Source organism: Mus caroli, chromosome 4 (genome assembly GCF_900094665.2).
Source record: "Mus caroli chromosome 4, CAROLI_EIJ_v1.1, whole genome shotgun sequence".
NCBI classification, from domain to species: Eukaryota; Metazoa; Chordata; class Mammalia; order Rodentia; family Muridae; genus Mus; species Mus caroli.
The window spans coordinates 40,114,438-40,131,998 of NC_034573.1; the positions used below are offsets into that span (position 1 = coordinate 40,114,438).

At 49.8% G+C, this 17,561-nt stretch overlaps 1 protein-coding gene across 1 annotated transcript in view; it reads left to right on the forward strand.

Annotated features, from left to right (window-relative positions):
- The window catches only part of Tmod1 (tropomodulin 1), a 76,077-nt gene that overhangs the window by 12,168 nt on the left and 46,348 nt on the right, over positions 1-17,561 (forward strand). Inside the window, exon 2 of the mRNA XM_021160876.2 lies at positions 9,636-9,804. Within this exon, the coding sequence (XP_021016535.1) occupies positions 9,685-9,804 (120 nt within the window). The 5' untranslated portion in view covers positions 9,636-9,684. The remainder of the gene's footprint in view (positions 1-9,635; positions 9,805-17,561) is intronic.

The following is a 17,561-nucleotide window of genomic DNA, read 5'->3' on the forward strand; positions in this document are numbered from 1 at the left end:
CTCACTTTGTAGACCAGGCTGGCCTCGAACTCAGAAATCCGCCTGCCTCTGCCTCCCGAGTGCTGGGATTAAAGGCGTGCGCCACCACGCCCAGCTGAACTTGCATTTTTACATTCAACTGGGATCTCAGCTCTCAGGGATCCCCCTCCCTCCTTTCTGCTTCCTGGTGGGATTCTTGGAGTCTAACTGTCCCATCCTTGCAACACATCCCCAGCCTCTGTCATCCTGTCCAGATGCCACGGGACCCTCTGCCCAGCCCAGTGCATTCAGCTGGGAAGGCTGGAGGAAAAAAATCTACTTCACCACCATTAGCTCCCAGTGTCTTGGTCTAGCCAAGAAGTAAAATACCCATAGGTATTTACTTCCATTGCATGGAAGCCTATGGGTCAAGACAGTAGGAGCTTAGATGAGGGTATAGGGTAGAGAATTACATTGTTACAGTGGTCAGAGGGACTGACTTCCCTCCCTGTAGAACAGTGTATCAGTCCTATGTGTGACAGGAGAGGGGACTTAGAGGCCATCGGCCTTCTCACGCATGCTCTGAGTTGAAGAACAAGAGTACCTGTGTTGGTTATGGCCTAACACAGAGAAACAAGGACAGATCAAGAGAGAAAATGAAAGACATCAGTACCTTTATTGAGACATTTTTCCTACCTTTAAGAAAGGATTTATTTTATTGTTAATTCTCCATCTCTGTCTCTCTCTGTCTCTCTGTCTGTCGTGTGTGTGTGTGTGTGTGTGTGTGTGTGTGTGTGTGTGTGGTGGGTATGTGCACATGTGTGCAGGTGCCCACACATGCCAGAAGAGGATATTGGATCCCCTGGAGCTGGAGTTACAGGTGGCTGTGAGCCCCCCAATGGGAGCGTTTGGAAAGGAGCTCAGGTTCTATACAAGAGAAATACGTGTCCTAACTGCTGAGCCATCTCTCCAGCCCTCTTTCCTGCCTTTCAAAGGGCCGTATGGTTTTATCCCACAATGAGTCCATTAAATTCTGCGAAGAGAAGCCACGCCCATGACAACTTTTATAAAAGAAAGCACTTAATTGGGGGCTTGCCTCCATTTTCAGAGAGTAAGTCCATTATCATCATGGCAGAGAGTGTGAAGGCAAGAATGGCACTGGAGTAAAAAGCTGAGAGTTGTATCCAGAGCCATAAAACCTCAAGGCCCACCCCCCAGTGACACACTTCCTCCAACTAAGCCACACCTTTTAATCCTTCTAATCCTTTCCAACAGTTCCACTCCCTGCTAACTAAGCATTCAAGAAGAGGAGCCTATGGTGGGTGGGGGGGCATTTTTATTCAAACCACCACAGCAGTTATACTTGTCTCACTGCTGTCGCAAATTACAAGACAAAAGCAACTTAAGGAAAGGCGGGGTTCTCCAGGCTTAAGGTTTGAAGGTATTATGGTCTGTCATCATAGTGGTGGAGGAGCCACGGGGGAGCATGAGGTAGATAGATGTCACATTGCGTCTGCAGTCAGGAAGCAGGGAGCGATGAATGCTGGTGCCCAGCTCACCGTCTCCTTCAGGACCTACGTTCAGGGTGGCTCGTCCAACCTCAGTTCATCCAGTCTAGAAAGTCCCTCCTAGACATACCCAGAGCTTTCTCTAGGTGGTCCTAGATCCTGTCACGGTGACTGTCAGGATTAGCTGTCAATCACAGCAGTCCTGCCTAGGAGACTCTTGCAACAGCAATGGTGGGTGGAACTGGGCTGTTTATGTGGGGTGGAAGGGAAGGAAGGGAAGCTCCTGCAAACGTGAGAAGGCCAGAGATTTGTACCTCCATCACTCTGAGAACTTCACCTGCTTCCTGCTTCTTCCCCTTTTCTCTCCGGATAGGTCACAAGTGACACCCCTAGGAACAGGAAACTCATGCCTAAGGGTGGTTGTTTCTTAGATGCCACAGAGGTCTCTGGGGAATGGGGGAGTAGCTGTTGTTAGAAGCCTCCTCTCACTTTATGACCTTGAACTTGTCCCCAAGCATTCATGACCTCGTCTTCCCCCTCCACACTCAGCTGAGTGTTGGTTGACTTGACTTCCTTCCCTGGCTGGCTGCTGGCCTGAGGTGGGACTCAATTGTGCACTGTGTGTCCCTTGATGACAACCCACCGGCAGCTGCTGTGTTCGTCCTCTGAGCCGGGCTGGGGCTGAGCACTGAGAAGCGATGTCAGATGAGATCACGCTTCTCTCTGGCCCCACCTGGGATGCAATGTCTTCTGTTAGTATTGGGGGGAAGGGTGGAGAATTACATAACCACCCTCCCCAAGTTGTGCACTTGGAAGGTATCAGGGACACCATGTCTTGATGACATCAATCCCTAGATGTGGGTTTTGTTCTGTCTCAATGCGGAGCTATTAGGGATAATTAGAGGCTTACTGGCTGCAGGAGAATGGTTTTCGTAGGTGTCTGGATGTAGCCTGAGGAAGGAGAGCTGAGGCAGAGGGATGGGCCAAGCTCTTGGGATGACAGAGTTATTAAAGGGTAAAGACCCTGAGAAGAGAAAGGAGGACAGATACATGAATGGTTGAAGACACAGGATTCCAGTCACACTGAGACAATAGTGTCCGGTTCCACCCATGTGAGCTACAAAGTGTAGCCAAAAATCTCAGACCAGGCAGGGCCCCTGAGAACAGTCACAAACCAGCAGGACCAGGGCAGAGGGAAGAGAGGGCTAGTATTATGTTGCCGAGTTTCGGCTGTGGTGGATGAGAGCATTCCAGAGGTGGTTGGTGGTGACGGCTGCATAAGAAAGCACTGGATTGTCCTGAGTGCCTTAGAACTGGACACCTCAAGATGGAGAAGGCCTGGGGTGTGGGGAAGGCAGGGAAGGTGTACCTAGCAAGCATGGAGCCCTAGGTGCCATCCTCCAAAACAGTGAAGATTGCATGTCATGTGTGTTTTTTGCCATAATGTAAAGAGATGAGTGTCAGGTATGGGGGTTGACAGAGCTGGAGGAGCCAGGAATAAGTGGTTGGACTAGCCCCCTGGTGTCCGGCCCCTGGAGGCTGACAAACACCACCAGGAGCTCCCACCCCTCCCCATCTCTTCTCCTCCTTCATCCTATTCCATGTCACGGGTCATTGACTCCGCAGTTCCCTACTCTAGGCTTTCAGTTGGGAGTGGAGATGGATCAGATAATATAAATATGGCTGCCTCAGGTTCTCCCTGGAGAAGGGCACTGGGGAGACAGCTCTCTCCGGAGGTGCAAGGGACCCTTCAGACACTCTTGTGTCCCTGAAGCTAGGGGAGAGAGAGAGGAGGGAGAGATATTCAGGAGGAGAAGACAGAGCACAGAGTCTGGGATGCAGGATTTTGTCATGAAGAGCCATGGCATAGACTCCTTCCGGTGATGTGTCTCCCAAAAGAAAGACCTGCATGTCAAAGATCAAGAGAGGATACCATGTCAATTTATCTTTGACTGTTCCCTGGCGCAGCCTTTCTGGAACTTGGGGAGATGCTGTTACAAACCAAGGTGGTGCCACCTAGTGCCTCCTCCCCAAATGTCCCCACAGAGCAGATACTGGAGGAGCCATCGCCAGAATGGCCAGCCCCTCCATCGTGATAGGGGCAAAGGAGCATTACTGTCCTTGGGAGCTCCTTCTTTCTGCAGCTTTCCTGGTGGATAGCATTAGCCTTAACCCACTGATTTCTACTATGCAGCCTGCAGAGCTTTGTTCCCTGACACAGCTTGTAAACCCTATTGCTTTACGTTTAGCCAAGCCTGCTTGAGGTTTGTGCTGTACAGAACCAGGGTGGCTTAGCTAGATCTGCTCTGAGCCTAACCTACATACCAGATGGTAAAGGCTGGAGCAGGCAAGTGTATTTTCAAGTTGCTGCAGCTCCTCTTTTCTTCTTCACACTGACACTTGAGTCCGTCGGGACCCAGGTTATAAGGCAGGTAGAGCTGCAGAGCTGCTCTACTTCAGGAGAGCCATGGTGGGAGCTTGGCTGGAACTGAATCACAGCCTGCCATCACTCCCCTCCAGGATTCCACACTCATCTAACCCCGGGCCAGGCTTCCCATGTAAAGATGGATAAGCAGAGGCTTGAAGAAGACCGGACATTTGCCTGAGTTTTTAAGGATGCTAGATCAGATCTCAGATGTGCCCTCTCTTCACCTTGATGGTGCTTCTGCACCAGGCACAGCTGTGAGGGCACAGAGGCAAATAAGCACAGGCCTCCTGGGAGGGACTCTATGGTCTGATGATAGTGTGAGGAGAAAGTAGAGATGGGACTCCAGCAGCAGCATCTGTTACATTACAGCACCTGGCACTGCGAGTCTGAGTGGGCTGTGCCCCATCCCCAGACTGCACCCTTATCTGCCTGACAATACTCACTCTTACAACACCCTACAGGGTGAGTCCTGACACTCTGACTCAGTCCCGTGAGTCTCAGCTTTGCGTTTGGTCTCTTATTACAAGGAGCTCTTCCGTGACCCAAAGCAAGCATATGGAGCAAGGTCAGGGTGAGCCCTCTCACCCTTCGGTCCTCTCCACACATCTGGAGACAACTTCTCAGAGATCTCTGGGCACAGTTTGAAAGCCACCTATTCGATCCAATTCTGCCGTTGATGACAGCTCAGTAAACAGAGGCCTTAAGAATTTAATAATGGTCACCCTGGCAATTGACATCAAAACTGACTCTCCAGCCAGGTGGGGGTTGCTCCATCCCAACACCTCTTCTGCTAGGAAGCATAGGTCTTGCATTAACAGTTATAAACACAATCTCTTGAAAGCCCCGTTTTAAAATTGACCCTGCAGTGGGATCTGTCAGCACACCAAGTTCATTCTTCCAAACACACACACACTCTACCCCATTCCCCACCTCAGGTCCCATACTCAGAGGAGAATCCTTCTTTGCAGAAATCATCCTGTGAGCTAGCCAGATGAGTGAGGCTTGAAGCTGACAGCTTCTTTATTCTCTGTCATTCTTGGCCTATTTAAAGTTAATACCTCATCCCTCTGTAATATTCACAAGATGCTTGGCATTCAAAAGGGCTTTTAAGCCCCTGTGAAATAGAGATTTTGAACTCAGCAGTGACTTGGGTGAATATGCAGTATAACTTTTTTGGATACAATAAGAGGAGACCTCCTCAGGAAGTTTGAAGATGTCTGCTCTTCAAGTGACATCGTGTGGGTGGCCTGTTGCCAGGCCCCAAATCTCTCTCAGCAGGCCCCAGAGTTGCCACCTATCGCTCTCATCTGGCTCTTCCCCCTCCCCCCCGCAACTTCTGCCCAAGCTCCTTTTCCTGTGAATGCCTCTCTCCTGTTCTCAAGTTCTGGCTCATAGATTCTCTAGAGCCCATCGGTGTGTGATTCTTCTCCTAAGTCTTACAGCAAAGCATCTAGAAAGTGAGTCAGCCAGAAAAAAGGAAAACAACAACAACAAGCATGGGAAGATCCCGGGTTTCCGAGTACTCTCAAGTTGTGTCCTCATGGGCTCTGTCCCTGTGACGTATCTTCTTATGTGACAGCTCCCAGCATGACCTAGAAGTGACTCTAAGACAGTGCTTTTCCAAAATTTGGTTTACAAAATTGACAAAAGAATTGTGATATTCCATTGCACCCGATTTCTGGAGATACCCCTTGTGTAGCTGTATAAGAAGCCTTTTGAGAAGTCCCGTAGTCCACAGCTTGTGGCTCTTGGTACAATCTAGGACCTTTGAGGACTGTCTTATGCTCACTTTTAATTGCTAAGACAAAATACCCAAGACTGGGTACTTTTGAAAGTAAAAAGCATTATTGCGCTCACAGTTTCAGAGGAGAAAATCCAAAGTCAGGCAGCCCTATCTGTTTCCCTGCAGGGAGAGCTCTCTTGGGTGTTATCAGCACATGGCCACGACAACATGGTGAGACAGTGCACCAGAAGTAGAAATCACATGGCAAGACCATGACCCAGAAAGCAGAGGGAGGGGATCCTGGCCATTTCCTTTGTCAGCTTGACAGGGTTAGAGTCTTCCCGGAAGAGAAACCTCAACTGAAGAAAATACCTCCATCAGATTGACCTGTAGGCAAACCTGTAGGGCATTTTCTTGGTTGACGATTGATGAGTCAGGACCCAGCCCACTGTTGGCAGTGCCATCTGTAGGCAGGTGGTCCTGAGTGGTTTAAAGAAAACAGGATGAGCAAGCCTTCAGGAGCAATCCAGTAAGCAGCACGGGTCCGTGGCCTCTGCTTCAGTTCCTGCCTCCAGGATTCTGCCCTGACCTCCCTCAGTGATGGAGTGTGACCTCAGAGTTGTTAAGATGAACTAAACCCCTTTCTCCCCAAGTTGCTTTTAGTCGCAAGATTTTATCAAAGTAATAGGAGCTCTTAGGAGAAGGAGCCAAACTTATTCTTTTTATGATGACTCCTTCAGGTAGTAAATAAACCATTCCGTAAGACCAGAATTAGTCCCTCCAGAGGGCAACGCCTGCTGCAAGGACCTTTTCTGCCTCATGTATGCCTCACTTATTTTTTAAATATATAGTATTTTATTAGTTCCTTGAGAACTTCATGCAATGTATTTTGATCATATTCACCTCTCTATTCCTCTCTGATATAAACCTACCTCCCTACCTGCTCCCAACTTCAAGGCATCTTTTTAAAAACCACCCACTGAGTCCAATTTGGGTTGCTTGTATACTCCTGGATGTGAGGCCATCCACTGAAATGTGCTCGCTACAGTGGGTCCTACTTCTTAAAGCCCCCAGTACAGCAGCAGTGCCACACTGGAGACTGGGTTCCAACACAAGAAACCAAACCACATGTACAGCACAGCAGACACCAGACTGGTGTTCTGAAGCCCGTCTCAGAGATCCAAGTTCGGAGGGAGGACTGGACATCCTTATGAGCTCGTTCTGGGAGTCATTATTTGGGTCCCTCTGGGCCCTTTCATGGAGACCATAGATCCTTGTGTTTCCTGGCCTTGCTTAGGACAAGCCCAATCAGGCTGCTGTGAGGGCCTTCAGTTGTTGTGCCTGTAGCAGGTCACCCGAGCGAAAGGAAATGAACAGGAGTGCACACTTATGGTCCAAACATTGTCTACATGAGGTCTGGTCACAGGAGGACTTCAGCCTAAGCTGAGGCTTTCTTGGAGAACAGGAGAGCACTGGTGTTCTGTGTTTGGGAAGCCCATCTGTCTTACTGAGGTGGCTGTCGCTCTGCCTTCTCCTGGAGCTGTACCCATGCATGATACAGATTTACATCAATGCTACGTGCCCCTGCTCTCCAAAGCCCGTGCTTTTTTCTGGTGGTTAGTCAACTCTGGCTTTACTTTGTTTTTAAAATCACTCTAACTTTCCTTAATTTGAAAATCCCATCTTTCCAATGGGTGGACTGTCTTCTCTCTGTTTTCATTTTTCACTTCTGTAGAAAATTCCATTTGTTATTTCACAGATGAACCACGGATTCTCTCTCTCTCTCATTCTCTTTCTCTCTCTCTCTCTCTCTCTCTCTCTCTCTCTCTCTCTCTCTCTCTCTCTCTCTCTCACTTTCTTTGCATGCAAGTGTGCTGGGGTGCTGAAACGGTGTACCCCAAACCAGGAAGGTGAACAGCTTAAATGAATGCACATCTGGAAATTGAAAGCTCAGATCAATGTGTCCACAGCTTAAGTTCTTCTGTAGACCAGGCTGGCCTTGAACTCACAGATACCCCTGCCTCTGAATCTTGGGTGCTCGGATTAAAGGCCTGCATGACCAACCCCAGATGCTTTGGTTCTTCTGAGATGAGAGCTAAATGGAAAAGTAGGCCTAGGGTGTCTCCCCTGGCTTCGGGAGTTTTCTGGCAAGCTTTGCCCTGCAAAAGCCTCAGCCTACTGTCTGTTGCATCTGTGTATGGTACTATGCTGTCTGCTGTCCCAGAATGTCTCCTTTCTGTAGGGACAGCAGTCACGTTCAGTAGCAGTCTGTCCGACTCCAGGATGACCTTGTCTAAACTTAAGTTATATCTCAGCAACCCTGTAAGGACCACTTTCAAGTGAGAGCTCATTTTAACCTGCAGGATGCTCCTGGGTGACTGAGGTGCTGGGGATTAGAACATCAACATAGGAAGCTTAACATAGACTGTATGCAGAGGACTAGATCCCACTCTGCCACATTTAAGGCATCCCTCGGCCTCTGAAAGGATGGAGGGTACAGAGGCTCAGGCAGTGGGGAGGCCTAGCACGGGGGGGGGGGCAGTCTCACAGACAGAGCATTCCACTAAAGAAGAGTTCAAAGCCTCCTCAGGGAGACCAGAGACAAGCAGAAAACCATCTGGGTTGCTTCTAGTGAGAAGCTATAAGCTGGGCCCTGGGGGTACCCAACAAGATTCTCATCAGGGAGAGGCACTCAAAGAGACATGGACCCAGTCCTGGGGCCTGGATGAGATCAGGTTCATGGGAAGTTGCCAGAACTTCTCAGAAAGGCAACAGATAGGCTGGGCTTGTCATGTTATTATTTTAGTCAGGCTAAAGGGCAGGAGGGTTCATGGCCTTGCTGTTCCCCTGCAGTGGAGGAACACCATAGCTATCAGAGATCCCGAGCTCTCAAGGCCATCTTTCAGTTTCTTCGTTGATAAAATGATCACTTATAATCCCAGCCAGAATGAGCCCACATATATGAGAGGTCATGTGAGGGGTGTTGGGTAGCATCCAACAGGAGAAGGCAGCCTGGAAGTGGCAGGCACTGATTGTTCCCTTGGTTCCCTTTTGAAGCAGCTTCCAGGAGAATAGAATGAGGGGTCCAACCCATGGTTCACTTGACCATGATACTCTGTGATTCTGTGGAAAAAGCTTCTACCACACAGACACTAGATCCCTGGAAGACCTGAGTTCAAACTGGGGACCTACCTAGTTCCTGGGGGTATGGGTTAACCTTCCTCAACCCAACCAAAGTCCTCACCTGAGAAAGGAAGATAACACTTAACACTTAAGCACAAGTTAAACTGGAGAGTCTGTGTGGGGTGCTTAATGCATGGCTCTGCGTTTGGTGTCAACAAACTGTATGAACGTCACTGTAGGGTGCTTTCTGTCAGGATTGACTGAGGTGTGGTAGGTGAGGTGCCTGCATGCAGCAGGTGTTCATTTAACCCTCTCCTTTTAAATGACAAACCTAATTTATGATTCCCACTGGGACATTGGGAAGATTGTCCAGAAAATATTTGAACAACCGAAGAATAAAATGGTCATCAAGTACTCTGAACTGTTTATAGACACCCATTTACCTACAGTTACTGGCAATGCCCGTTGCGACCAACGAACATGAAATTGCACTGAGGAAATGGTGCAGTGGCCGAAGCACCCTCGGGCAAGTGTGAGGACCTGAGTTCAAGTCCACAGATCCCTTGTAATGAGGGCATACCAGTAATCTCATAGTTCTTGTGATGAGAGGTGAGGCAGAAGCAAGAGAAACCCTGGGAGCTTGCAGGTCACCTAGTCTGGTGGTCCCAAGGATCTAGACAGGAGGCAAGGATGGACACCAGAGGTCACCCTGTGATCTTCACATACTCACACACACAGATGCAGCCATACATATCAAAGAAAGATAGCACACGCCACTTATTGGCAAGTGGGTAGAGAACTAATTCAAATTAGCCATTTATTAAACACATCCTACTATTGCAAGAGTAAATGTGAAAAGGGGTCTATCTCAAAGGGTTTTTCCTCTTTCTGACAGATCAGCAGCCAGCACAGAAGTTCAGCAGACAAAGACACAGCCTCGCACAATGTCCTACAGACGAGAGCTGGAGAAATATCGAGACCTGGATGAGGATGAAATCCTGGGGGCCCTCACAGAGGAGGAGCTGAGAACGCTGGAAAATGAGCTAGATGAACTAGATCCTGATGTGAGTATCAGGAAAGCAGAACAACGTTGGCCTGGGGTGGGGGTGGGGCAGTGCACCAGCACTTGATGGAGGGGACAGATCGGTGGCCACACGGGGGGGAGGGGCAGGTGGGCACTCCCCAAAGCCACCAATGTCTTTCTCCTTATATGACAGTGTGTTGGGATGCAACTCCACGGGGCTATTTTTAAAATGTTGTATTACTCATGATTCTCCAGAAAAACAACCAATAAGATGTGTGTGAGAGAAAAAGTAAACGTATATCCCACTGAGAGAGAGAGAGAGGTTTAGAAGCAATTGGCTCATATGGTTTTGGAGACCGACAAGCCCTGAGATCTGCGATTGGCAAGCTGGAAACCAGGCGGGCCGGTGATAGCAAACTGGTCTAAATGCTTGTAGGTTCAAGACTTAGGCACAGCTCATGTAGTTAAAAAAGATGGGGTGAGGGGTAGGAAAACCAACCAACCAACCAACCAAGAAACAAAAGCAAAAACCAGTGGTCCTGTCCAGGCAGTTAGGTGGGAGGCAGTCCTCCCTCTCAGTGGAGGGTCAGCTTTTCTGTTCTATTTAGGACTGTGACAGATGGGATGGGCCTTCCCACATCACAGAGACCATCTGCCTAACTCAGTCTACAGATGAGATGCCATGTTCATCTCCCCCAGAAACACCCTCCCAGAGACAACCAGAATAACATCCGACCAAACGCCTGGCAACCCAGGGCTCAGGCAAGCTGACTCATTACAGTTACCCATCACAAGTCCGCCTCTTCGTTAACGTGGCGCCTGGGCACATCTTTTCAAACCACAGGCAATTATTAGCAAACAAAGACAACAGCATGTCATCCCTGGAGATGTTACCCAACACCTCTGTGGAGAATTGATACCTCAGTAGTACCACCAAAAGTCAGTACAGCTTATGCTGTGTCCTAAGACTTGGGGCGGGGCAATGATCTCTGCTGTCCACGTACATGGTCAGGAAGCAGCAGGATATACTTAGGACAGCTATAACCCTGGTTTCTCTAGCCAGACAGATGGAGATAACCAGTATTTGTAACCACCTCCTTCCATCAACCAATCTGCACTGCCTCGGCCCTCAGCAAGCACCTCGGCTGGTTAGCTGTGCTTCTCCACCTGATGGGTTAACGGTTTTTTCTCAGGCTTCCCACCAGCTTTCAGCACAGCAGCCCCAGGAGCTACTCCAAGAATTTCCCCACCCTCCATACCCTCCATCAGAGAGTAGTTGGTAGTCAGCTTCAGTCACCTATGGATTCTGAAGCAAGAGGAACACTGGAGGCCAGGTAGCAGTGTGTTCACCTCCTGCTCGGTGGAACCGCTGTCCCTCCTGTGACAGGAGCCTTTGTTTCTTTGGAGCTGAGATGTCTAAGCAAGCAGAGCAGAAGGTCTGAGGAAATGGAAGCAAAACTATTGCTGATTAATGGCTCGCTAAGGGCGATGCTGTGTGCCGCCACTCCAGTGCCCAATTTTGAATCCTGGACCTGTGGATCTTGGCTCCGAGGGAGACAGGACCGCCTGAGGTCCCTGATTCAGAGCATGCGCAGACCTCTAGAGAGCTTAGCCCCAGCCCTGCAAGGCCCTGCCTTTGAGCTAGTCCTGTGACAGACAAGCTTCCAAGGGCCACTGTGCCTCGCTAGCATAGCCTGATGCTTCTGGATGGTGGAGACCAGGGTGGAATGAATTGTCCAAGCAATAGAGAACACGGAGGGTCCTCTCATGTGTTTTAAGTTTCATTTTGCAGTTGGCATATTTAAGTTGTTCCTTCGGTGGTGATGTCTTGATTGGCAGGCCCCACTGGAGCTGTGAGCAAGGTCAAGGGAGACATTCCCACCAGCCTCCTGGACAGGTCTCCCGCCTGTACCTCCATGGCAGGCACCCAGCACAAGTGAAGGCAGAATAGTATTAAATGAATGGTCTTAAAGGTGGAACCTTTATGCCCCTCTTAAAAGCAGACATCACTCAACTCTGACCTAACAGTGGTCCATAAGGAACCCATCACCTGAGTGGTGTTTCGCTAACACACGGCCCATCACTCCTGAGGCACAGTGAGCAAGGCCACCCCAGGCCTCTCTTTGACACATGTGGTCTTGGGCAGGCTGTGGTCTATCCTGCCCACCCCCTGGCACCCCATGAAATGATCAAGTCAGTTGTTTCCTTAAGGACTGGTCCCTGCCCCACAGAATGACATCCATCTAAGTATGTCCTCATCTTGCTGCTCACAACTGTCTCAACCATGAGGTAGTTCCTTGGTGGGGGATGCTCAATTTAATTGGCAAGGGGCCTTGGTGGAGGGTCTTAGGTCCCTCCTTCCCCTGCCTCCTTCCTAGCTCTTCTAGATCACTATTCTGTAGAATTACAAGAGTGAGAAGACAAGCCGCCATGTGGCTGCCCAGAGTTAACTTAATGCGAGGTAGCATCACCAGAGCCTGGCACGGACACTGCCTCTGGTTAGCTCAAGGTAGGCCAGGTGGGCAGAACAGATTACATCCTAGGATCCGACGGAGCTTAGAGGGGCAGTTACTTCCTCCTGGTGGGACTTTCCACAGATTGGTTGAGGTTGGACCCACACCCAGTAGAGTGTGGTTCCTTGTGTCAGGGTTTGCTGAGGAGGAGGAGCCTCAGTGTGAGTTTTGTGGAGACTTGGATGGGAATAGAAAAGGGAAGGGGGTATATAATGGTGCTGAGATGGCAAGGCAGTTGGGACCTCTCGTGATGACCTGGCGAGCCTCTCAGTGGTGACTCTATGTGGCTGAGTGGTTTAGGAGCTAACCCTGGAGATGCCCACCAGAAGGAGGTGAAAGGGGTTCGTGTGGAAGCGTTGCATCCTGGGAGCTCACTCAGGCAGGTGCATTTCCTGAAGGTAAGGAAGGATGCTGCCCCTCTCCACAGGCCCACCCTCTAGAGTGTCGCTCCTGTACCATTGCCCTGGAGAAGTGTGAGCATCCACCCCGCCCCAGATCCCCGCATGCCTGCTGTGTCTGGCCCTCTGCTCTTTTGCCATTACCCCAAGCGGCAGTGTGGGGATGAGGTCAGATGAGGCAGCAGCCGCAAATAGGGCAGGTGATGACAGGGGTCAGAATCCAGTGTCAGCCCCAGGAGGGTGGAGCCTCTTGGAAACCAAGATTTTCGTTTCCAGGGACTGTCTGAGGCACTGGCTAGGTTCCTGCTTCACTCCTAAACCAACAAAGAGTTCACAGAGAGTTTCCTACTCAAATGGCAGGCTCTGTGGCTTCACAAGTCCCCAGGGACCTCTGTGTCATTTAGCCTGCTCTACCTCAAAGGTAACCGGGAAGAGGCCACTCTGTGGGTACCCTCAGGAGGGAGAAGACACAGGGGGTTCAGATCGCTGCCAGCTTGCCTGCTCAGAGAACAGAGTGCCAGGGGTCAGATTGCAAACATCCTGCAGAGAAGCATAGATCCTGGGGCGGGCACTCAGCCACCTGAGACCCACCATTCTCAAGGTCTGTGCTTTCAAAGGTGACATCGTTCAAAGGCTCCTTTCTCTTTTCCAGTTCAGGGAGAAGAAAAGAGAAATCAGAGAAGAGGGGGAGATAATGGGGTGGTAGGGTTAGTGTCCCCACCACACAATTGACCCCTTCACTGAGATGGGCTGGCTCCCTTACCTGATTTATACTGCAGTAGAGTTTTTGAAAGGCAAACGGGGCTCCCTCTATCCCAGAACAGAACATTCCAGCTCCAGTTTCACTGGGCTGGGAGCCCAGCTCTGTAATCAGGACTCTGGAGCTGGAGAGGCTGAAGGTATGCAGGCCCAGAGGAGGGGAACCCAACAGGTGTCCAATCCCCCTATTCCAGACCAGGATCAGAGTCCAGAGAGGGAAAGGAACCTGCCCCTAGGGCCAATGTCCAGACAGAGCCAGAGGAGATCCTGAGACCCCAGTGCCCAGGCACTGCCCTTTGGCAGACTCTACACTCCTGCATTTATTTTTGTGTCCCGGTGCTGGTGTACTTCTTCCTACGTGCACAGGCTGTTCTATGTACTTGGAAGACATCGCTTGCTTCACTTCACCGTGCTCCTGGGAGTCAGGTGTTCCTGCCATCCCAGCTTCACTGATGAGATAGCTGAGAAGCAAGGTACCTTGTCCAGCATCTTATGAGTAGGCGGTGGCAGAGCCCAAACATGGTCTTAGAGTTCATGCCCTAGCCAGAGGAAATGAGCTCCACCTGTTCCTAGGATGAAATCTGTTCTGCCTACCTGGTATACCTAAGGCATCATGGGAGTCTGGAGGAGGGGAGATGCGCTCTGGCTCTGCAGTTCTGGAGGTAGCACATGCAAATGGTCCCTTTCTTTCTGGAAGGTAGTGGAGATGGACAGTTACCAGCTCTGCTCTTCTCAGCCCTGTTTCTTGTCTTGTTTGCATCTCAGTCCCTCTCAGTAAAGCACACCCAGTTGGTCCAGATGGCTTGGAAGCCCCCCCTAGGGCTCTCTCTACCCACTTGTCATTTTCTGAGCCCCTCCTAGCTGTCTCGGCACCTGATGGCATCAGACACTTCAGAGGGCACTGTGTGCGATTATGCAACTCTTAAGCCTCAGTGTCATGTGACAGAATAGAGTGGAACACTTGAAAAGCAGCTTTGCCACTGAGGATTTCAAACATGTACACATTAGGAAAAAAAAAAAAGTCCTTGATCAAGACTTAGTATCTCTCATTCTGGAAAATCTCGAGCTTATCATGAGATCGCTGCCCTTGGACTCCCTCGGGAAAGGAATGCCTCATGTGCTAAAAGTGTCTGCTGTTGACTGACTCCCAGGCCTGCCCTTTCTCTCTCTGCAGTTAAGTGGGCTCTGCACTGAAGCACAGCCAACTCCTTGCTCAGTCGCCTTTGTGCTAGGCAGTAGGAGAAATGAACATGGGAAGAGCAAGCCATCCCAGGAATGTGTGCCAGCAGCAGTGGGCCGGCTCTTACAGCTGATGGGCCCCATGCGACATGGACTATCTAGTCCTCTGAGTGGGTTCAGCATGTGTCTTAGTCAGGGTTTCTATTCCTGCACAAAACATCATGACCAAGAAGCAAGTTGGGGAGGAAAGGGTTTATTTGGCTTACACTTCCACGTTGCTGTTCATCACCAAGGAAGTCAGGACTGGAACTCAAGCAGGTCAGGAAGCAGGAGCTGATGCAGAGGCCATGGAGGGATGTTCTTTATTGGCTTGCTTCAGCCTGCTCTCTTATAGAACCAAGACTACAGCCCAGGGATGGTCCCACTCACAAGGGGTCTTTCCCCCTTGATCACTAATTGAGAAAATGCCTTACAGTTGGATCTCATGGAGGCATTTCCTCAACTGAAGCTCCTTTCTCTGATAACTCCAGCCTGTGTCAGGTTGACACAAAACTAGCCAGGACAGGATGTAACTCCATCTTAAGATGCAGAAATTGAGCCTTGGAGGAATGAGCGTTGAGTGCCTCAGAAGAATGAGGACTTGATTTTGATTCCCAGAGGCCAATAAAAAAAAAATACCAGGAAGGGAGACTCTTTCTTGAATTCCTAGTCCTTGCGGGTGAGAAACGGGAGCCAGAGATGGATTCCTGGAGCTCGTTGGCCAGCCAACCTAACCGTGTTTAGGGAGAGACCCCAAGTCAATAAATAACTTTGGCTTCTACACATATAGGAACAGGCAGGCTAGGGTACCAGCACAGTCATGCTTACACACACACACACACACACACACACACACACATACACACAGTGAAAATATATGAAGGAAAAAATATTAATATTGCTTATTAATGAGACTTTGAGGGGAAAATGACTATCTTTTTGAAAGGCTGAACATGTTTGCAGGAGAGAAGGTAGATTAATCTCAACATTATAAAGACACTGGAGCCTAAGAGTTGATTTTTAAGTCAGCTGTTAGGAATTGGTGACACAGTATCAACACACAAACATGAGTGGAAGTGGGCTGTCCTCAAGGCCTGAGGTAATATGAGTCTACAGACAGGCTCTTGCATGCTGGGGGCTCAGCATTTCATGAAGATTGTCACATAAAACCTCCACAAAGATCCTGTGCTCGAGCATCATGGCGGCAGGAATCCATGCCCTTCTACAGATGGGGCTGGGGTAATGTGAGGAACCCTACTGTTATTAAACCGTAGACTGGGTTCAGCAGGTCCTGTCTGGGCTTATGTGTCAAGGGTTCTGAAAACAAGGGGCCTCAAATTGTAGAGAGAAATGATGGAGGAGCCACCCAGAGCTGCAAAGGCACTTGGAGCCATTAACACATACATACATGCAAACATCTACACGAACACACAAACGTACACATGCACACTCACGTGTAGGCACATGCATCCACCTATACATCACATACACATTTGCTCACATATTCATATGCACAGAGACATGCACACATGTGTACATACACACACACATACACACGAGTGTACAAAATGCAGGAGACCCTGACTGTCGCATCCTTCTGGACATATACTGTTTGGTTGGTGTTGTCTTTGACCAAGCCACCATCATACCAGTCCCATAAGTCACATGACCATTGCAGTGATGAAAAATTAGCACTGACAAGACCATGAACCCAAGAGAGGAGGAAAAAAAAAACCCTACCAAGGGTCACACCCCTAGGTCAGCAGCTGGGTTACTAGGAGGACCTGGGCCTTCTGGTCACACCTCAGGACTCCTTCTGAGTCTGACTCTACAGAATGACACACCCTCCCTCCCATGACCCAGATCAAATCCTATAGGGCATGGGGCTCGCTTGGCCATCCTGGGAGCAGCCAAGTTTGGTCCATGGGCTGTGGTGCTGTCTTGTAACACAAACGGGCAGAATTGCAAGCACGGGACAGAAGTAAACAGTTGGAATGGAAAGAAATAAATCTCTCCTCTAAAAATAGGCTCTCATCCTTAGAAACACTGCCCAGCAGTGTGTGCAGAATGGAGGGTGAGAGTCAGGCCAGGCTTCGGTGTCCCCACCCCACCCTTGTCTCCCGACACCTCTCCTCACCCATCTCCATTCTCCATGCTTCCTAGTGCCTCCTCTTCTCCACTGCTAGAACCAGAGCCCTTCCTTCACCCCTTAGGTTCAACATCCTCCCACTCTGCAGGCTGTCAGCCGCTCAACACCTGGAGCCTCGCTGCCCACCAGCATGGCACCTCCTGAGCAGGACACAGGACACTTGCTTTCTACTTCTGTGGCTTCTCTATTGGTGCAGAGGGAGAATGCACACAGTACCTACTTCCCCACATCAGTCAGATCTTTACATCTCGTCTCCTTTGACCCAGACTGTCTTTAAAAAGATAAAGATACCTCTCAGCCTCAAGCCTGGAGCCGACTTCTCAGCCTTAGTCTATTCTCCCCTGAGCACCTCCCACCCCTCCCCTCCGGCAGGCAACCCAGATACCCACGGCGGCAGCGCCAGGTGGGGGAAGCAGATGGTAGATGAAAGAAAGGAATCCCTGGCCACCATGGCGCATATTTTGTTTTTCCCACCTTTGAAAGGACTTGGATACAGTGGAATCCACAGTGTCTAAAGAGATTCACTGTACAGAAAAAGAAATGTCTTAGACCACAGTCTTGGAGGAGGGAACAGCATCTGCCGCTGATAACCTGCATCTCAGAGACAATAGGGAATGCTAGGGACTGAGGTCAGGGGGGATTTGTCTGAAGGACTCCTGCTGTTAGCTCTGTGGATTGACGCCATGCGCATCACTCAAGTTCAGCACTGCTGCGCCAGAAAACTTTTGTTTTTCTTTTCTTTTTTTTTTTTTGGTTTTTT